Source organism: Thalassophryne amazonica, chromosome 22 (genome assembly GCF_902500255.1).
Source record: "Thalassophryne amazonica chromosome 22, fThaAma1.1, whole genome shotgun sequence".
NCBI classification, from domain to species: Eukaryota; Metazoa; Chordata; class Actinopteri; order Batrachoidiformes; family Batrachoididae; genus Thalassophryne; species Thalassophryne amazonica.
In genome coordinates, this window is record NC_047124.1 from 4,101,108 (window position 1) to 4,123,893 (window position 22,786).

Genomic DNA, 22,786 nt, shown 5'->3' on the forward strand with positions numbered 1-22,786 from the left:
ATGATGACTTTATGATTAATGTAGTTTTGCCCAAGTCATGCTTTTATTCATATGTGTAACTACTGTATAATAATTGTTCTATTTTTTATAGTTACCATAGCATTTTGTTCAGTAACCTTTTATGCAGCTGTATTCACTTTAATTGTGGGCAGCATAGTGTTTAGAGTAAGAGATGCAAACACAATGCTCTATTGTCAGGATGTCAAACATCTGATATTGCATACACAGAACCTCTGTCTATTAAAAGCTATTGTCAATATAATAAATAATCTATTTACATGGCATCCATATTTAATTTATTGATAAATGCTTTTCATTTGAATGGTTTTGTCATTTATAAAGTGATCAGAACAGAAGTAATAAAAAGTTTATACCAGAATTCACCTAAATGGGCTTATTTGTGATATAGTTTACTGTAAAAACCAGAATGGGGGTGTGGTTTGCATATTGGCTGTAAATGTGTCAAAATACATCACAGGAAAGTCATTGATGGCTTAAATTGTTCCCAAGACATTGTACTCAAGACCTAAAGTCAATAAAATCCCAAATTGTAGATACGAGTAGCTGCCAAAAAACTTTTGGGTTATATTTTTGTCAAAACTGCAACTATAAGTTAACGAATAGACTATTTTGTAAAACAGCTACTGTGTCTAAAGTAGATGAGATTTTTAAATTTAGTTTGTTGTTTTGTACATCCAAAAGGTGTCCACATAGAGGCAAATCAACTTTTTTTTTCCTGCTGTTAACAATAAAGGTATAAGGAAGCTACAATGTTAGGTTTAAAAAAAACACATTTTTGCATTTTTGGGTAATCTCTTGAGGGTTACTCTAGAATTTCTATCAGAAGGGTGGTTGCATCCCAAAATTTTCACTGTTAACGTCTTTAGTCTTCTTTTATATACCCAAGAGCATCAAAAAACACCAATGGCGATGAGTCCTGGGGGGGTGCATGGTAACCCACCCTAGCCCACGGACTATTGAGCAAGACACTTCAGTTGACCTTTCTCCAGGTGCAGTCCAACTCAGTGAAGATCCAAGAGCTGGAGCAACTGGGAAGTGTGGAAAATCTAAATCCAGAATCCTGACACCCTCAGAAGTGGGAAAGGATGAAGATAAAGCAGAGGAGGTGAATCTCCGCCTCCTTATTAGAATCAATGTTTCTGTGATCGATTATGAGCTTCCTGTGTTTCTGTGATCCTTCACAGTCTGGCTTTGAGACCTGGGCTATAGTACAGATTCTGCTCCAGAAAAACCAAAATCTTCTTCCAAGCATCTTCTTGAGCATCTGAATGAGGTTTGGTTTGTCCTCCCCAAAGCATAACCACTGCAACACAAACACAGAACGTTTTCTGATGGTGCTGACGGACAGGATTTAATCCAACAAACACGCAGCCGCTCGGCATTCAGGAGCGCCAGCTACCCACGCATGACAGAACCAACAAACCAACCAACCAGCTATATTTTTTAAGCACTTTAAAACAACCATAGCGGACCAAAGTGCTGTACAGAAAATACAAATCATCATAAAAGACATAATTCATATAAAATTGTACACAAAATACAACTAAAATAATTAAAAGCCATAAAACATGAATAAGATAAAAATAACAACCATACAATAAATGAATGAATTTGATGTCTCACTAGGTGTCAAATGGGTTTTCAGAAGAGATTTAAAAGCAGACAGAGATGAGGCCCGTCTCATCTCATGAGGTAGGTTGTTTAAATGATTTTGGAGCTGCAGTACTGAATCTCAGCACACTCAGGAGCTCATCTGACCTGAGAGAGTGGGTGGGTTTATAAGGGTGCAGGAGTTCAGAGAGGTTGGGTGGGGCAAGAGCATTCAGGGATTTAAAAACAAAAAGAATTTGAAAATGAATCCTAAAATGTTGGGCAGCCAGTGGAGTGAGGCTAAAATGGGGGAAATGTGCTCATATTTACATGTACCCATTTAAAAAAAAAAAAAAGACATGCAGCAGCGTTTTGTACCATCTGAAGATGGGCAATGGAGAACGCACTAACCCCCACATATAGTGAGTTGCAGTAATACAGCTGAGTAGTAATAAAGGCCTGGATTACGGTGTCTCAAAAGAATTGGCTTTATTTTGACCAGTTGCTTCAAATGGAAAAAGCTGCATTTAACAATGGCCCTAATCTGACTATTGAATTTCAGATCAGCATGCACTTTTAACCCCTAGATTTGTCATGTTGATGGTGCCACAAAAAACCATCACTTCAGTTTTCTTGTGCTTAAAATGTGAAAAATTCAAAGTCATTCAGGCTTTTGTGCATCATTCTTTTTAAGAGGCAAAAACATCTGACAGTCATCTGCGTAACAGTGGAAAAGAATACCATGCTTCCTAATTCCCGAGTGGGAGGATATAAAGAGAGAAAAGGAGAGGGCTTAGAATACAGCCTTGCAGGACTCCACATGACAGGGGCAGAGGATACATTACCTTTTCCTGTTTGGAGGTTGGATTTAAAGTTGGTGGCTCTGAAGTGAGGCGAAAACGGTGGCTCAATCAGATGTCCAGCGTCGGGGTAATTCAGCAACGTCAGCAGGTGATCGTTTCCAGCTGCACGCATCAACTGAGCCATCTGAGGGTCAAAGGTCAAAACGTAACAGCACATAATGAATGTTTTTTTGTGCTGCACCGCTACTGGATACTTTAGAGCTTTACGTGTGATTTTTTAATATTTACTTACGTCCTCCGAACACTTGACTGTGGACCAGTTCTGATCATCGTGACCGTTTACCAGCAACACTGGACACTTTATCCTCCCCACCTACAAGACGGAACCACAAGTTAATGTTTTTAGGATTCACACTTCAACATTATGTTTAAAAACTCGCCACATGCAGCCAATTTCAAACAATGCCAATTACTCTGCGTGCACATAACCGGAGCTCAGGTATCTGTGTTTTCTGCTGCACATCATTTATTTTTAGCACGCACCAGTTATGTGCACACCTGCTAATTATCAACAAATCAGTGGTCTGTGCATCTTTAACCTGTACCTCCAGAGAGTTGCGATGAAATGTGTGTGTGTATATATATATATATGGACTGCATTTATATACCGCTTTTCCATCTCTAATAATGCCTCACATTCACCCCAATGTGAGATTGCTGACATACAAGGCGCTCTCTACACGCCGGGAGTGTATGTATATATATATATATATATATATACATACACACACACACACGTGCACATCGCCTCAATATGGACCAACATCTCTGAGGAATGTTTCCAAAACCTTGTTCAATCTGTGCCAGTTCTGAAGGCTAAAGGTCCAACCTGGTACTAGGAAGGTGTACCTAATAAAGTGGCCGTTGAGTGTATATTTCAGTTTCACCATATGTATATACGAGGGCTGTCAATGAAGTAACGGTCCTTTTTATTTTTTTCAAAAACTATATGGATTTCATTCATATGTTTTTACGTCAGACATGCTTGAACCCTCGTGCGCATGCGTGAGTTTTTCCAAGCCTGTCGGTGACGTCATTCGCCTGTGAGCACTCCTTGTGGGAGGAGTCGTCCAGCCCCTCGTCAGAATTCCTTTGTCTGAGAAGTTGCTGAGAGACTGGCACGTTGTTTGATCAAACTTTTTTCTAAACCTGTGAGACACATCGAAGTGGACACGGTTCGAAAAATTAAGCTGGTTTTCAGTGAAAATTTTAACGGCTGATGAGAGATTTTGAGGTGATTCTGTCGCTTTAAGGACTTCCCATGGTGCGAGACGTCGTGCAGCGCTCTCAGCCGCCGTCGTCAGCCTGTTCAAGCTGAAAACCTCCACATTTCAGGCTCTATTGATCCAGGACGTCGTGAGAGAACAGAGAAGTTTCAGAAGAAGTCGGTTTCAGCATTTTATCCGGATATTCCACTGTTAAAGGAGATTTTTTTAATGAAAGACGTGCGGACGGGTCCGCGCGTCGGGACGCAGCCGACGCGGTGCGGCGGCACAGGAAAAACACCTCCGTGTTGATAACCATTTGTTAAAATCCAGGCGGCTTTTGATGGCTTTCAGTGGAGTGAGTATATGAGAAATTGTTTAACAGGCAGGACATGTTCCAACTTGTCCTTAAGGCTTTCAACAGAGGTGTTTTTCCTGTGGCGGAGCGTCGCGGCGGCTGCGTCCCGACGCGCGGACCCATCCGCACGTCTTTCATTAAAAAAATCTCCTTTAACAGTGGAATATCCGGATAAAATGCTGAAACCGACTTCTTCTGAAACTTCTCTGTTCTCTCAGGACGTCCTGGATCAATAGAGCCTGAAATGTGGAGGTTTTCAGCTTGAACAGGCTGACGATGGCGGCTGAGAGCGCTGAGCGACGTCTCGCACCGTGGGAAGTCCTTAAAGCGACAGTATCACCTCAAAATCTCTCATCAGCCGTTAAAATTTTCACCGAAAACCAGCTTAATTTTTCGAACCGTGTCCACTTCGATGTGTCTCACAGGTTTAGAAAAAAGCTTGATCAAACAAAGTGCCAGTCTCTCAGCAACTTCTCAGACAAAGGAATTCCGACGAGGGGCTGGACAACTCCTCCCACAAGGAGTGCTCACAGGCGAATGACGTCACCGACAGGCGTGGAAAAACTGACGCATGCGCACGAGGGTTCAAGCATGTCTGACGTAAAAACATATGAATGAAATCCATATAGTTTTTGAAAAAAATAAAAAGGACCGTTACTTTATTGACAGCCCTCGTATGGTTGAGTTCTTTTAATTAGTTGCAAAAATTCCAGCATCACAACTTTTTGGAGGATCTGATCAACACATTTAACACTTTTACATGGAGTGCATTGATAAAGCACTTTTCTATAGGGATGGGTATTGGTAAGATTTTATCAATATCGATTCCGTTTATCGATCTGATTCCTTATCAATTTCCTTATCGATACCTCTTGTGAATTTTCTGTGTACTAAAAGTAGGCTTTACAGGTTTTCTATATCAACAACATTTTAAATTGATCACTGAATCCTCGATCTCTGGACATAAATAAAAATAAATAAAATCTGTAGTTTTTGCCAAAAGCACTTCCTTTCAGACATTCTGGCATGAATGTCTCTCCGTACCTCTGAGCTGAGCTCAGCCAGCTGTTGCACGTCAGCGCAGGATGTCTCATTTTGGGAGGAAAAAAAAAAGTTTTGATCGATTGTAGTTTGTATTACAACATTTGGAAAGAGGTGTCAATTGATTTAAACTGCGTTTCGCTTTGAAGTTATTAATTCCGACTGGATTCTATCGTTCTAACTTGACTCGGCAGAGAGCCACACAGCGTTTGGAGCTGTGTGAACAGAACAGAGGATGATTCTCGTTTCTTTCTCCCAACAAGACAGAAGTCCCAGTTAGTGACTTTAATCTGCACAAAAGTGACTCACCATTGACATATTCAGGGATGAATGTGATGAAAAACAAAAAAAAAAAGCTGTAACCCAAAATTACCCCCAACACCACCTGCACGAAAATGTTTGAATTCTGGAAGCTCTGAAATGCAATCTGGGACTATTCCAGACGATAAACTGCAGTGAGTGCAGCATCCATTTAGTGAGGAAAAAAAAAAAACAACTTTCCTTATTCAAATTCATTCCAGTAGTATTCTGCTCTTACTAGGATGCAGCAGTTTTCTAACTTGGCAGATAGTTCTGGAGGAAATCACTGAAAAAATTAACACTTTGAAAATATGGTTTGACCGAAACAAATTGTCATTAAACCTAAATAAAACAGGGATGAAGTGGAGGTGTAAGAGTCACTAGGTGTTCACAGGAAACACTTATTTATGTTCATTGTTAGTTGGTTTTATCTTTCTGTTGTGTTTTGTTTTATCAGGTTCTTTTTGTCTCTTTCTCTAAAATTGCATTGTAGCATGCATTATAATTACTGTTATGGTTGTTGCTGCTGTTATTAATATATAAATAAAAATAAATAAAAAAAAATTACAATTTGTAACACATTTGAGTCTTATGACGACAAGTGCTGAGCCATTAATTATTATACAGATGTTGAGATGTGAACAGCTTAATGCTAACTTTAACATTGAAAATGCCATAGACATGCTAATGTGTTAGCATCGGTCCCATTTTTAAGTTATAAAATACATCAACTGTTTCAGAAGACCATAACAGGTCAGTTTAACATATAAAAGGTAATTATTACTCACAGACATATGCTCTTTAGGGTTTTAGCGGGGAAAAATTAAGATAAAGCGAAATTAAACAAAGAACCACCGAAGCAGCCGATCGAAGCACTGCTTCATTGATTCAAGGTTCAAAGCAAAGCTGCGCTGCACAAACGGTTGATTACAGACCCGCTGCAGGGTCTGTAATCAATGTAGAGAAATGATCATTTCCCAGACAAACACCCCCAAAAAGAACGGCCACTCTGAAGGACCAATAAGTGAATTGTTAAGCAAAAAGGCTCTTGATGTCGATGGATCGAATAATTTCTTAACAATACCCAAAAAGAACCAGTTCCTGATACCCATCCCTACTTTTCTGTCTGCATCAGAAGCTCAGAGTGCTTTACAATGACATCTCACATTCATCCATTCACACAGAGACTCACACACCAATGTCAGGGTGCTGCCATGCAAGGTGCTCACTACACACTGGGAGGAACTTGAGGATTAAGGACCTTGTGACTTTCTAGGCTGGCTGGGTTTTGAATTGAGGATCCTCTGGCCTGAAGCCCAATGGCCCGGTCACACAGCACTTAAAGGGCAACAAACCCCAAACGAAACCAGAAATCTGGACTTTCGTTGACATCGTTTAACCTTCGCTCCTGCAGCTGGCGCTTCGTCAGGATTTTTAAACTGTTGAAAATTTTGAACGAAGGGCAATGAAAACCTCAATTAGTCTGTATTTCGTTTTGCTGTCGTTCTTGACATTTTTTAATCATCTGCTTAGTTTTTGTAACGGTATTGTTTAGTTTAACTTCGTTCGACCAGCTGAATGTTTTCACACAGTGCAGAAGCCGTTTGTGAGCGTTGCTGTTGACGCTGCGTTTATGTTCCATCGGAAAGTACAGGGCAAACTCAGCCTGTTTGCTTGGATTATTTTTATCTGGGTGGGGGTCAGCATCAGTGGGCTCAGGCACCTTGGCCGGAATTAATCTTTTGTGTAGATACAATTAATTATTTTGCCACAAGCAACTGCTGAATTTGAAACAACAAAAAAGTTGTGTAATTTCCAATGGTACTTGAACTCAGTGTCAGAGGCAGCAGCAGCTGCTGCGTGCGCTTATTATTTTTTATTAAATATAACAGTATAGTGTAGGATTGATAATCCAGCCCTTCCGTACATGTGGCAACAGGTAGATAATTCAAATGATTATATAAGAGCTGTTCTCAAAGGCAGAATTCACGTGGATCAGCTGCAGCTGGTTGAAATAACCACACATGGGTAGTCAATGGTCAGCATTCACACAGACTGATCAATTTACTGCTCTGATATATTCAAAACGCAATACAGTGATACAGCAGTGACCACGGCACACCAGAGTTTTTTTTTTTATTTTTATTTTTTTTTTTTAAATTGGAGCAAGACGGCGCGCGCAGCATGTCGTCAGACAGTGAGAGTTCTGATGATGGAGATGATCCTGCTTTTGTTCTGGACGAGGAACCAAAGCAGGTGGTCCCACCGACGTGCACACAGATCTCCACGGCTTCTGTTTGCAGTTTCTCCAGGACTCAGGCACTATGAGCTCCATCCCAGAGCTGAATCCTGGAACTCAGAGATGCAGACACACACGGCTCCAGCTGTGGCTCCAGGCGCGTTTCGCTTAAAGCGTCAAGATCGTTAGCTTTGGTTTCGTTTGGTTCATCTTTCGTCCCTTTTGCGCTCTTGCTTCACAGGCTATTCGGTGATAAAGCTTGTTCGTCCACCTTTTCTCAATGAATTGACTTTTTTACTTTTTCCTTTGTTCAGGAATTGTCGTGTGCCGTGTGACTGGGCCACAATGCTTAAACACTAGACCATCACCTCCCAGTGTAAAATTTAAATGGTAAAGTCAGTGTGTGACAAACCACTGTGTGTTACCAGTGCGTCTTGTTCTTACGTCCAGTTTCTGCTCGGGATCGTTGAGCAGCGCTTCACCGATCTGTCGCCATATGTGTCGATTCTGCTCGTCCACGTGTAATCTGTGATAGTTACTGACAAAACACGTTCTCGTTACTGTGGTTCTGTTTGTGTTGATGTTCCAAACGAGCAGAACACCTACCTGGAAAGAAGGTTTGAGATGGTGTTGAGGCCTTTCACCAAATTTAAATGGTTTCCATTGATGCAAACACAACAGCGAGGCTGGAACAGAAACAGTGACACACTGTGAGGTGATGGTTCCACACCTGAGAACCAGAGTCTGCAGGTTTTGAGTCCAGAAAAAGACGACTGATTGAAGCTGTGTTTTCTGACAAACTGGTGGTTCTCAAACGTTTCCCATAAAGCAAATTTATTGAACATTAACAGGTGTGTGTGTTCATTCCATTTTCTATCGACACAAAATGTACCGTTCTGTTGTAAAACCAAGAAGGAGCCCAAGAGTTAATGAGCAGAAACCTTTTAAGTGAATAACACCTGAAGACGTGAATCTGTAAATTGTTTCCCAGAATGCCATAGTGTTGACGTTCTTCAAGCCTCACAGTGGTTCCAACTTCACTGAGCCATTTTGTGCTGAACATTGTTAATCCATCGTTTATCCAACAGCCTCCACCTGTTGTAAAACTTGCAGACTCCCAGCCCCGAGCGCACGGATGAAAATGATTTCACAGCAGACATTTTCTCTTTACGTACATTGATGACGGTGCTCAAAGCTGCCAGATTCAGAGTCACCACCGCTCCAAGGGAAAGACCAAAAATTCCAACTCGGTCCTGGATGACTTTGGGATGGTCCTTGATGACATTAAAGGCAGACTGTGCAGAGAAAACAAGAATTTAAAAAGTGGATTTACATTTCTCAGCTTCAGTGATGTGTGAATATACTCGAGCAAGAAGACTGATGATGACGGCATTGTGACTGTTTTTATTTTTTTCCCCGCCTTAATTATGTTTTGTGGTCACGTTTTGGACACCCACAGCACTGTTTGAAGGAACCTGCTGTGTACAGGATGCACAAACAAAACCATTTTAGTATGACATCATTTCACTTCTGTCCCTGTATCATGGTGGAGAGGTTTGTGTGTCCCTAAGAACCTGAGAGCTGTGTTGTCTGGAGCCTTTGTGCTCCTGGCAGGGTCTCCCATAGGAAACTGGTCTCAGGTGAGGGACCAGACTAAGAATAGCTTACAATGACACCATGAGAAATCGTGGAAGAGGAAATGTGACCCAAACTGGAGGAAGCCTGGGGTCCCTTTCTGGAGCCAGGCCTGGATGGAGGGCCCATCAGCAAGCACCTGGAGGCTGGGCTTGCCACGAAGCCTGGTCGGGCACAGCCCAAAAAGGAAACGTGGACTTTCCATCGCCACCCTGTGGGCCCACCACCTGCAGGGGGAACCACTGGTGTCAGGTGCGCTGTCCTACGGGTGGCAGTGAAAGTTGATGGGCTTGACGGACCAGACCTGGGCAGCAGAGGCTAACTCTGGGGACATAGAACATCACCTCACTGTGAGAACACGAGCCGGAGCTTGTGTGGGAGGTGGAGCACTACTAGCTAGATCTGGTGGGCCTTGCCTCCACGCACAGCCTCAGCTCTGGAAGCACTCTCCTTGATAGGGGTTGGACCTTATTCTTCTCTGGAGTTGACCAGGGTGTGAGGTGCCGGGCGGGTGTGGGGATACTCACCAACCTCCAGCTGAGTGCCGCTACATTGTACTTTTCCCCGTTAGATGAGAGGGTTGCCTCACTGTGCCTTTGGGTGGCAGGGGGTAAAACTCTGACTGCTGTTTGTGTGTATGCACCAAACAGCAGTTTGGAATATTCGGCCCTCTTGGAGTCCCTAAATGTAGTCCTGTATGGGGCTCCGGTGGGGGACTCCATTGTTCTGCTGGATGACTTCAATGCACATGTGAATGGGAATGGCCTCCCTGATCTACAACAGTGTTCATTTGTTAGTGGACTTCTGTGCTGGTCATGGACTGTCCATAACGAACACCATGTTTGATCATAAGGCCGATGATTGATTTTGTGATCCTGTCATCTGATCTGAGGCCGCATGTTCTGGACACTCAGCAGGGCTGTGAAAACTCTGCGGATCCGCGGAATTCCATGGATTTCATCATGGGTGGGGGGTTAGTGATGTACTCTTTAATCGTGAACATCACTGAGTTTTTAAAATGCTTATTGCAAAGCGTTCTCTTTTTTTACGACATTGTGTAAGTTTTATAAGTCCGCGGACACTGATCTGTGTGTTACAGATACAAATCAGTTTCCTTGGATCCGTGGAGTTTCGCGGAGGAAAAATGCCACTCAAAGTGTAGCTGTTACGGCAGCTGTCGTAAAGCAGGACTGGTTGGTTGCTGCGGCGACGCTGTGTGGCTCCTGTGCGACGCTTAAGCTAAACTTAGCATGTGGACATCCCAAACTTTTAGAGCTTTCAAGTTTTTAAAAGAAGATTTATGCAGCATGTCTGTGTCACGGAGCGACGTCGCACAGAGAAAAGATGGCGAGAAAGACGGTTTGAAAAAGTCTTAAAAGGACAAGAATCCGTGGAATTGTCGCTGGCTTCATCAATACACCTGAAAGATAAAAGAAACGGGAAAAGTGAACTGTGCCCTCAGGAAACATGGTAAGAATTTTTCTCTCCCTGGAAAATAAACATTGTGCTGTTCAAACAGGATTTTAGACAAGATTATGTGACTTTTTCACTAATCTAGACTTACTTTCATTGTAAAAAAGACATTGTGGCTTTGAATGGATTTAGGCTGCATGAATTTACACAAATATAAGTGACTTTTTACTATAAGATATGTTAATATTTTACGATGATTTTCCAAATATTCTCCAAGCTTTAGCTGTGGTTTTTGAAATGCTGTAACAGTGATTTCAGTCTTCATAAATTTCATGTAGTTTAATTGTTCTGAGTTAATGCATAATTTGGTTTACAATTAAAAGGAAAATCATTCCAGGTCGAACTTCCACGTCATATTCTGTTATTTCAACATCATCACTGACAGGTCAAATAAAAGGTTGAATATAGGATCATTTAAATATCCAATAATTTTGAGATTTGTTCTTCCAGGAGATGCTGAAAAAGTATCATTAGATAAAAATTTAATTCTGGGGCCCCACAGGGCCCTAGACCCCGGCTCCTGGGGAGCTGTACCCCCCCCAGACCCCCTGCAAATTTTCCTCGGCTTTCACAATTTTTATTTCACAGCCCTGCTCAGGTGAAGAGAGGGGCAGAGCTGTCAACTGATCACCATCTGGTGGTGAGTTGGATCAGAGGGTGGAGGAGGACTGGACAGACCTGGTAAGCCCAAATGGACAGTGTGGGTGAACTGGGAACGTCTAGAGAAGTTCACTGGCCAACAGAACTTCACCTCACACCTCTCGTCGGCGCTTCTCTAGCATCCCTGTGGAGGTTGGGGGCATTGAACCAGATGGGACAAGGTTCAAAGCTTCCATTGCTGAAGGCACAGTGAGGAGCTGTGGCCTGAAGGTCTTAGGTGCCTCAAGGAGTGACAACACTCCAACATTCTGGTGAACAGCGGTGGTCAGGGAAGCCTTCCAACTGAAGAAGTCCTTCTGGATATATCTCGTAGGACTCCAGAGGCAGTTGCAAGGTCCCACCAGGCCCGAAGGGCAGCAGATTCTGCTGTGAAGGAGACAAAGCGGGTGTGGGAGGTGTTCAGAGTAATCACGGAGAAGGACTTTTGGTCGGCACCAAGGTGTTTCTGGTGGACCATGAGGCACCTCAGGAGGGGTTAAACGGGGAACCATCCAAGCTGTCTATAGTAAGGATGGGACTCTTGACCTCAACTGAAAATGTAATCCGGCACTGGAAGGAACACTTTGAGGAAGTCTTGCAACAGACTCTAGTGCCCTCTATAGTAGGGGCAGAGCTGGAAGTTGATGGAGGATCATCATCAATTTCCCTGGTGGAAGTCACTGAGGTAGTCAAACAACTCTGCAGTAGCAAGGCCCCGGGGGTTGATGAGATCCATCCAGAAATGCTGAAGGCTCTGGGTGTGGAGGGAATGTCTTGGATGAGACGTCTCCTCAACATTGCGTTGAGGTGTGGGACAGTGCCTAAGGAGTGGCGAACCGGGGTGCTGATCCCCATATTTAAAAAAGGAGACCAGAGAGTGTGTGCCAGTTACAGGGGCATCAGACTACTCAGCATCCCTGATAAAGTCTACTCCAGGGTGCTGGAAAGGAGGGTTTGGCTGATAGTTGAACCTCTGATTGAAAAGGAACAATGTGGGTTCTGTTCTGGTCGTGGAACAACCGACCAGCTCTTCCCTCTCACGAGGATCCTGGAGGGGGCCTGGGAGTTTGCCCACCCAGTCTACATGTGTTTTGTGGATTTGGAGAAGGCATATGATCGGGTACCCCAGGAGATACTGTGGGAGGTGCTGCGGGAGTATGAACTGAGGGGTCCCTTCTCAGGGCCATCTAATCTCTGTACTCACAAAGCGAGAGCTGTGTTCGGGTTCTCGGCAGTAAGCTGGACTCGTTTCTGGTGGGGGTTGGCCTCTGCCAGGGCTGCGTCTTGTCACCGATCCTGTTTGTGATATTCATGGACAGGATATCGAGGCGTAGTCGGGGGAGGAGGGTTTCCTGTTTGGTGGGCTCAGGGTCTCATCACTGCTTTTTGCAGATGATGTGGTCCTGTTGGCTTCATCGGCCGGTGACCTCCAACACTCACTGGATAGGTTCACAGCCAAGTGTGAAGCAGCTGGGATGAGGATCAGCACCTCTAAATCTGAGGCCATGGTTCTCAGCAGGAAACTGATGGCTTGCCTACTCCGAGTAGGGAATAAGGTCTTGCCCCAAGTGAAGGCGTTCAAGTACCTCGGGGTCTTGTTCATGAGTGAGGGGACAATGGAATCTAACAGATTGTAATTTCTAAATCTAACTTGTAATTAAATAAGTTTGCAAATGATGAATTTAAAAAAAAGACACAAACCTCAAACAAGCTCAACTCTGTATTTCTTGTATCTGCTCCTTTGGGGGTATAATAATCCAGTGCCAGAGTGACAAAACCATGAGATGCCAGCAGGGAGGCGCGGTACTCCACCAGCCCTCCACCACCTCCCCACATATCCAACAAACCAGGGAAGGGACCCGGACCTGAGGGAAGATCACACAGATGTCAAAATGACTCAAATAGCAGTATTTATTCAGTAACAGAATCACCATCACTGAGATGCTTCCTTCATTCCACATTTTGATGATGGTGGATGAGAGCGCTGGACTTAAAGCTCCCATTGGTGTTTAACTGGGTTTAGATTGGGTGGCGTGTCTGACTCACATCAAACCATTTAATGCCACTTTGTGTCCTAACTACAGGAACAGCCGTAGTGTTTCTCCACAGACTTTAACAATTCATCACCGTGTGTTTGAGAATCCCTGAAATTAAAAAGACGTGGAGTATTCTTACCTGGAGGTATAAATAAAGTCCCTCGCAGTTCTTCCTCTCTGATCTCAATCCTCTGGACCCCTGGTGCCATGTACCATCTCTCTGTGACCACTGAAGCCAGAGGATCCTGATCTCTGAAACCCTCGACAACATGTCCTCTGTAGACTGAGATGTTGACCAGCATGGGGCTGCAGACGTTCATCACCCTCAACCTGACAGGCAAACAAAATAACACAGAGAATGTCTTAGTTTTTGTCCAATTCTCAACAGATACCTGGGATTTTTATTGGAGCTCGCGAGATATAGCTGTTGGCTGAAAATATTGGCTGATACGATGATGATGGTGATAATAATAATTATTATTAGAATTATCGAATGGCCAGTGCAGAGAAACACTTTGGCTGTTAGAAATGGTGTCATTACGTAGCTTGTCTACTGTCGAGTGTGGCTGGGACCCCTGTCACTCCTTGGTCATGATAGTTGCAAGAGACAGAGGCAAAGTGACCAGCTGCCATTCATTTACAGTCAAAATTTGTGTTTTAAACGGTAGAACATCAAGCCTTAATTTTATTTTTGTCATAAGAATTTGATAGAGAAATGTTAGGAGTCATTGCCATTGTTTATGAATATATCATCAAATTTATTGGTATCTTAAAATTTTCTTAACTCTCTCACAATGGTATCAGCATTAACCCCTCCACCAAAAAAGCAAGCACCTGCTCTCGTACAGCACAAACCTCCAACACTAGTTTCCAATTCCACAAAATCTTACTCTGGAAAAATTTTCCAAGGTCAAAGTCCTGTTAGAAGTGGCTTTTTATAAGCTAAATTAGATGTGATCAAATGTCAGGAGTATGTATTTAGTTCATGCACTTGAATCAGTTTTTTTTTTTTTTTTTTTTTTTTTTTTTGCAGGGGAAGCTTCAACTTTCTTGGTTTCTGAATTCTTTTTCTGATAAGTTTCACAGAACATTGGTTATCTCTGCTATGTACAATTTGTTATTGCTTCTTGGCACTTGGTTTAGGACTGATAACTGGAAAATAGACAAACGAGCATAAAATTTGAACCTCCATCCAATTTTGGTGGTATCGGTAAATCCATAGCAGAAAAATAAGAGTGATTGAGGCTAGGGATGCACCGATCCACAATTTTTCACTTCCGAACCGATCCCAATACTTGAATTTGGATTTCTGCCGGTACCGATACTTTGCCGATCCGATACCAGAGCTCTGTTTACTATAATATTATCATTATTGTTTTTTATATTAGGATTTTCTTAAAAAGAAGACCTTAAAGTTTAGCTACAATTTGCCAGAGGGTCTAAGATGAAAGCCTAGATTTGATGTTTTGGTGAAAGAATTAAGTACTTTGATTCTTTATAGACTCTTATAACCTTATGTTTATAGACTTAGAGAGAAAGGACACCACTCTGTCTGTCTCTTCTTCTCACTTTTCAATTTCAGTGGAGCTTTATTGATATGGGAGACATATCTTTACATTGTCAAAGCAAGTGTTAGAGTAAGAATCAAGTCCTCTGCCTGTCTGTCCCCCTCTCTCTGTCTGTCTTTCTCTCTCTCTTTTTCTTTCTCTCTCACTGTTTTCATGCTGCGCAAACTTCGAACTTTTTGGAAACACGAAGCCTTTCAACTGTAAAGTAAGTATCATCAGCGACATTCGCACGCAGGATTTTAATGGAGACTTTTTTTCCCTTTCAGCTGACAGAATCTCTGTTCAGCTCCTCTTTGGCTGCACACTGAGCTGGCGTTTCATAGCATTTGACAGCCTCGGGACAGTGAAGCAGCTAACTTTTTAGCACACATTTTCAGCAACAATTCAGTTCATTTTTCAGAAAATCTGTGCTCGATGAACAGACAATTTGAACCTGAGAGCCAGGCAGAAATTTGCCGCTAACCGCAGCTAGAACACTGCAGAAGAGAGGTCTCTCAAATAACTCGGCTTCAGAAAACCTCCCCTCCTCCTCCCACTCGGCAGTAAACAAGCAGAGAGCAAACAGCAGCAGTTGAAAGAATTCACAGTGGACATAAAATAATTACATGGTAAACAACAGTGGCAACAACATGTCTTTAAAACAGTAAAATCATCAATCCTCTAGTCAAAAGCCAAAGAAAACAAATGTGTTTTAAGGTGCGATTTAAAGACTAGAGGTGAATCCGCCTGCCTGATACAGAGAGGCAGGTCATTCCACAATCTGGGACCAACAACACCAGGAAAACACGCTATGAGACAGATCACACACCAAAAACTGGAAGCACTGATATTAAGTTGGATGCGGAGAAAGCATTTGATTCAGTGAGGTGGTCATTTTTATATAAAATATAATCAAAATTTGGCATTCATGCAGCTATAATTGACACATTTGCAGCATTATACAACAAACCAACACATAGAATTAAAATTAATGGAGATTTAACCAACTCATTTATTCTGGAAAGAGGAACGAGATAAGGGTGTTGTATGTTGCTGCTCCTCTTTGCATTGTTTATAGAACCCATGAGTCAATTGATTAGGCAGAGGTCAGACATAAAGGGAGTAAAAATGACATCCAGGGAACAAAATTGGCCCTCTTTGCTGAGGAGTTATTAAGTATAACACAACCTACACAGACACTCCCCAAACTGATGAAATTGCTAGAGGAATTTGGTTTAATTTCTGGTTATAAAATTAATAAACTCAAGTATTAACATTTAACTATGACCCTCCATCTTCAATTAAGTCCAAGTACAGTTGGAACTGGAATACTGAGTTCATTAAATATTTTGGTGTCTCACTGCCTCGGGACTTCTCAAGGATGTATGACATTAATTACGGCCCATTAAATTTAAAGGTAAAGTCTGATATAAATAGGTGGAATGTTATTCCTTTTTTAAGTTTAACTTCCCGGATGGAGTCAATCAGAATGAATATTCTTCCACGGATGCTGTAGCTTTTTCAGTGTCTGCCAGTCAAAATACCACCTAAGCAATTCTTAGAATGGAACAGATTAATAGTGAGGTATTTGTGGCAAGGTTAAAAGGCCAGAATCAAATTTAAAACATTGCAATTCAGAAAAGAAAAGGGGGGACTGGGCCTTCCCTGCTTCCAACAATACCACCATGCAGCCCAACTGAGACCTTTAGTCTGCATGTGTTCACCAACATATACTGCAGCATGGAAAGAAAGAGAAGGCACAAAGATAAAGGGAACACCAACAACAGCCCTGCTAAGTGACAATAAACCGCAAGAACAAGAGATCCCAGAAGACTGACAGTTTTCTGAAGTTGTGGCAGAACGTCGTCAAAATTTGCAGATAAAGAAATGCATCAAAAATGATGAGATGGTGTGTCTATGATACACACTTTCCACCAAATAGAACCAATGGCAGGTTTAACTACCTATTACTCATTTGTCCACAAGGGGGAATTTCAGAGTTTTGAAGCCCTACAGAAGGATCATGGACTGGAGAAAGAGGATTTTTTTTTTTTTTTTTTTAAGCGGTACCTGCAAGTAAGAAATAATTTCAACAAAAATGTTAAAGAGGTGTTTGGAAAAGGTGAGTCAGGGTTCATAGAGGTATTTTTTTAATCACTAAGTCCAGAGCATGCAAAAAAATTATCTCAAAATGATATAGTGCCATACAATTATCCAAACAAGAGAATACATATTACACAAAGAAATGGGAAAAGGAAGCAAATGTGACACACTCACAGGAGAGCTGGGAAGAAAGATGCCAGTTACAACCAGATCAAACATGGCAGGAGTTCTGTTGGAAAAATATTGCTCGATTTTTTTGTCACACCCATGCAAAAAGGACATCAAGGCAGTGGGGACAGTTGTTGGAGACTTTATAGGTCTAATGGAGCAAAACACTTCCATATTTTTTGCGACTCCCAGGTAACAAGTGGGAATAGATCCACAAACATATAACAAATGTATTTGGGGTAAACATTCCATTTAAATGTGAAGTTATTTATTTGGGTGATTTATTATTTGAAACATGGGACATCAGAGACAAAAAAAAACAAAACTTGGCTATACTATTGGCGTGTCCTGGGTCTTCCCCGGGGCCTCCTCCCACACCTTGGGGTTCCCCCAGAGGAGCTGGGGGAGGTGTGTGTGGATCGGGAGGTCTGGGCGGCTTTGCTTGAGCTGCTGCCCCCACGACCCGACTCCGGATAAATGCAGAAGAAAATGGATGGATATACTATTGGCACCCTGTAAGAAATCCATCACAAGGAAATGATTAAAGGTAGAACCACTCACCACTGAGGAGTGGACTGAAATTGTTTATGAGATTTATGTCATGGAGAAGATATTTTCCCTCAAAGTTCAGAAAGAAACATTTCATAGGATCTGGAACAAATGGACAGAGTGTGAAACCAATCATGTCTGATTTCATTTAGTGGTACTAATGCTTCAAGTGAATCTACCCCCTTACCGTTTTGTGATGTCTTGAATGTCTGGGGTGGGGCGTTTCCCTGTTCTGTTCTGTTTTTATATTGTTTACAACTGGAATAATTAATGATCCAAAAATTTCAGGAGGGCAATATGGATAAATCATTTGAACGCTGAATCCATGTTTCTGTGTTCTTGAGTAATTAAGTCTGTAAAAATGTATGTGATGGATATTTGCTGAATTTATGTGGAAATGATTGTTGTACAAGAGCTTCAGATATCTGTCACAGAGACAGATGATGACTGGAGTGCAGTTTGAAGCAGAAACAAGGTGGTAATCCGTGAACCACGGCTAATGACGCATGCACAGTGAAGCCAGGGGGGCCGATTTTTAGGGGGGACTTTTCGGTCTGTTACACTGGATCAAATTTTGTCAGGTGATAGTGAGTGCCAGTCTGCACCTCACTTTCAAATATGAGAGTGACTGGGGCACGTTTGATTAAGATATAATGGAAAATATACATTAAATGGGGTTTTCAATGTTAAATGGCCACAAAATCTATAATCTGGATCAGATTCTGATCAAATTTTGTTAGTCGATAAAGGATACCATCCTGCAGAACGCTCTCAAATATGAAAGAAATGTTTTTGTTTTTTTTTGATTTTTGACAGTTATGAATTTTTGAAAATTCTGTGTTAAGAGATAGGGATTTTTCCTGACTTTGACCTACGACCTTGAAAACTGAATTAGTTCTTGCCTCTCAGGATATGAATCCTCTGTAAAAATTTCATAATGATTAAAATTTCTGGGCTCCAGGCTGTTCACAAACAAACAGGGGTGTAAACATACCTCCGCCAAACTTGCTGGCAAAGTAAAAAAAAAAAAACAATCACAGACGAACCTGAGCCCTTCAGGGCTGCCTGGGACAGGACACATGCTCCACAACAAACCCATGGCTTCTTTTCCCGTGTACGTTCCCCCAAAACTAAAGTCATCTGGAACTATGAAAAGGATGAATATAAAGAAACAAAACAGAAGAAAAAAAAAAAATACTTTAATACGTCATGAAGTGAGTTTTCTCAGTGACAGAAAGGAGAAAGAGCAGAAATTTGAAAACGTGAGTACTATTTCAGAGTGAGGAGCAGAACGTACCGGACACGGTTCCCGTGTGGTCGCTGACATAGTGACCATAAGCCTCCCAGTCGTCTTTTTGCTCGGACCGGTAGAGCGAGTGAAGCGTGACTGGAAGCCCCGCTGGCAGATTCTTCACCTGCACCTTGAACGTCTCATCGACGAGCGCACGCGACGGAACCACAGACAGAATTGGCGGCGAGGTCACAGACATGATGGATAATCGTCTGTGGGCAGCCGTCATCATGTTCAGCGTGGACAATATCCACACAGAAGACCCAGCTGTTCTTAAAAACGCCCACATTGTGGACCTCGCTGTGAAGTCTTTCCAGGTCAATGAAGAGTAGAGATGGAAACACACTAGAGGGGACATCCTCGTTCACTGAACGTAGTTCTGGCCGCCATGTTGGGAGGGAAATTGATGTCAAAGGCAACAGGAGGTGATTAATTAGTCCAACAGCCGGTGTCGTGCCAAATTTCTTCTCCCTGTCAGAATTTGTATGCCCTGGCGCGGGAGCGCGCATTCACTCAGTGCAGCTCTTAAAACGATCTCTTCCTGCTCCCAGACAAAAAATAACAGCATGTTGGTTGTTCAATAGATCAATCAATCAATTTTATTTATATAGCGCCAAATCACAAACAGTTGCCCAGGAAACCAGGAAAAAGACATGCTGTGGAGGGGAGCAGAGATCAATCACTAATGATTAAATGCAGAGTGGTGCATACAGAGCAAAAAGAGAAAGAAACAGTGCATCATGGGAACCCCCCAGCAGTCTACGTCTATAGCAGCATAACTAAGGGATGGTTCAGGGTCACCTGATCCAGCCCTAACTATAAGCTTTAGCAAAAAGGAAAGTTTTAAGCCTAATCTTAAAAGTAGAGAGGGTGTCTGTCTCCCTGATCTGAATTGGGAGCTGGTTCCACAGGAGAGGAGCCTGAAAGCTGAAGGCTCTGCCTCCCATTCTACTCTTACAAACCCTAGGAACTACAAGTAAGCCTGCAGTCTGAGAGCGAAGCGCTCTATTGGGGTGATATGGTACTATGAGGTCCCTAAGATAAGATGGGACCTGATTATTCAAAACCTTATAAGTAAGAAGAAGAATTTTAAATTCTATTCTGGAATTAACAGGAAGCCAATGAAGAGAGGCCAATATGGGTGAGATATGCTCTCTCCTTCTAGTCCCCGTCAGTACTCTAGCTGCAGCATTTTTAATTAACTGAAGGCTTTTCAGGGAACTTTTAGGACAACCTGATAATAATGAATTACAATAGTCCAGCCTAGAGGAAATAAATGCATGAATTAGTTTTTCAGCATCACTCTGAGACAAGACCTTTCTAATTTTAGAGATATTGAGCAAATGCAAAAAAGCAGTCCTACATATTTGTTTAATGTGTGCATTGAATGACATATCCTGATCAAAAATGACTCCAAGATTTCTCACAGTATTACTAGAGGTCAGGGTAATGCCATCCAGAGTAAGGATCTGGTTAGACACCATGTTTCTAAGATTTGTGGGGCCAAGTACAATAACTTCAGTTTTATCTGAATTTAAAAGCAGGAAATTAGAGGTCATCCATGTCTTTATGTCTGTAAGACAATCCTGCAGTTTAGCTAATTGGTGTGTGTCCTCTGGCTTCATGGATAGATAAAGCTGGGTATCATCTGCGTTACAATGAAAATTTAAGCAATGCCGTCTAATAATACTGCCTAAGGGAAGCATGTATAAAGTGAATAAAACTGGTCCTAGCACAGAACCTTGTGGAACTCCATAATTAACCTTAGTCTGTGAAGAAGACTCCCCATTTACATGAACAAATTGTAATCTATTAGATAAATATGATTCAAACCACCGCAGCGCAGTGCCTTTAATACCTATGGCATGCTCTAATCTCTGTAATAAAATTTTATTGTCAACAGTATCAAAAGCAGCACTGAGGTCTAACAGGACAAGCACAGAGATTAGTCCACTGTCTGAGGCCAGAAGATCATTTGTAACCTTCACTAATGCCGTTTCTGTACTATGATGAATTCTAAAACCTGACTGAAACTCTTCAAATAGACCATTCCTCTGCAGATGATCAGTTAGCTGTTTTACAACTACCCTTTCAAGAATTTTTGAGAGAAAAGGAAGGTTGGAGATTGGCCTATAATTAGCTAAGATAGCTGGGTCAAGTGATGGCTTTTTAAGTAATGGTTTAATTACTGCCACCTTAAAAGCCTGTGGTACATAGCCAGCTAATAAAGATAGATTGATCATATTTAAGATCGAAGCATTAATTAATGGTAGGGCTTCCTTGAGCAGCCTGGTAGGAATGGTGTCTAATATATATGTTGATGGTTTGGAGGAAGTAACTAATGAAAATAACTCAGAACAATCGGAGAGAAAGAGTCTAACCAAATACTGGCATTACTGAAAGCAGCCAAAGATAACAATATGTCTTTGGGATGGTTATGAGTAATTTTTTCTCTAATAGTTAAAATTTTATTAGCAAAGAAAGTCATGAAGTCATTACAAGTTAAAGTTAAAGGAATACTCGGCTCAATAGAGCTCTGACTCTTTGTCAGCCTGTCTACAGTGCTGAAAAGAAACCTGGGGTTGTTCTTATTTTCTTCAATTAGTGATGAGTAGTAAGATGTCCTAGCTATATAGAGCTTTATAGAGCAACAGACTCTTTTTCCAGGCTAAGTGAAGATCTTCTAAATTAGTGAGACACCACTTCCTCTCCAATTTACGGGTTATCTGCTTTAAACTGCGAGTTTGTGAGTTATACCATGGAGTGTGGCACTTCTGATTTAAGGCTCTCTTTTTCAGAGGAGCTACAGCATCCAAAGTTGTGCTAAATGATAATCTACAACCCATTCCAGCCTCCAGTCTCCCCCCCCCCCCCCCCCCCCCCCACTTACTCTAGCGGCTGAGGACGTGAGACGAGTGCTCCGGGCTGTGAACCCCAGGAAGGCTTCAGGCCCGGATGGAGTACCAGGGAAGGTGCTGACCAGCTAACACAGGTCTTCACTGTCATTTTCAACCTGTCACTAGAACATGCCCTCATCCCAGCCTGCTTAAAATCCGCTACTATCATCCCAGTTCCCAAAAAAATCACCCACAACCAGCCTCAATGACTTCCGCCCGGTAGCACTCACCCCAGTCATCACCATGTGCTTTGAGAAACTGGTTCTAAGACACATCAAAGCTTGTCTCCCCCCTACCCTGGACCAGCATCAGTTCGCATACCGGTCTAACAGATCCACAGAAGATGCAATAATAACTGCCCTTCACTCAGCATTGACTCACCTGGAGAAACAAGGGAGCTATGTCAGGATGCTCTTCATTGACTATAGCTCAGCTTTTAATACCATAATACCGGACATCCTTATCCCCAAGTTATCCAACCTGGGGATCCCACTGCCCACCTGCTCCTGGATCAAAGACTTCCTGGTCAACCGACCACAGCAGGTGAAGCTTGGTCCTCACTTCTCCTCCTTCCTACTCTCAGTACCGGCTCCCCCCAGGGCTGTGTGCTGAGCCCACTTCTCTACTCGCTCTACACATCTGACTGCACCCCCACCCCCTCAGAGAACATCATCGTTAAATTTGCTGATGACACAACAGTGGTGGGGTTGATAACAGGGGGAAACGAAGCGGCCTACAGAGATGAGGTCCAAAAACTGGTCGAGTGGAGTGCAGCCAACAACTTGGCACTAAACATCACAAAGACTAAGGAACTCATCCTGGACTTCTGTC

The 22,786-nt window shown here is 42.4% G+C and overlaps 2 protein-coding genes across 5 annotated transcripts in view; one reads left to right on the plus strand and one right to left on the minus strand.

The window, feature by feature from the left end:
* Positions 1-22,786, plus strand: part of mdm2 (MDM2 proto-oncogene) — a 387,699-nt gene that overhangs the window by 175,881 nt on the left and 189,032 nt on the right. The gene's annotated exons all lie outside the window — the stretch shown is intronic.
* LOC117503946 (bile acid-CoA:amino acid N-acyltransferase-like) lies at positions 1,158-19,369 on the minus strand. 4 transcript variants are annotated; one of them, XM_034163255.1, is made up of 10 exons: positions 19,065-19,338; positions 18,814-18,913; positions 13,540-13,730; positions 13,066-13,229; positions 8,793-8,912; positions 8,224-8,303; positions 8,062-8,155; positions 2,707-2,787; positions 2,457-2,598; positions 1,158-1,324 (listed from the first exon to the last, which is right to left on the minus strand). In XM_034163255.1, exons 1-10 carry the CDS (start codon positions 19,288-19,290, stop codon positions 1,200-1,202), a joined length of 1,323 nt encoding a protein of 440 aa, XP_034019146.1. In that variant the 5' UTR covers positions 19,291-19,338; the 3' UTR covers positions 1,158-1,199. The 4 variants fall into 4 exon arrangements, 3 of the variants coding, with proteins under 3 accessions (XP_034019146.1, XP_034019148.1, XP_034019149.1); XR_004558698.1 differs by lacking the exon at positions 1,158-1,324 and having other exon boundaries at positions 8,030-8,155; positions 19,065-19,369; XM_034163258.1 differs by lacking the exon at positions 1,158-1,324 and having other exon boundaries at positions 8,043-8,155; positions 19,065-19,362.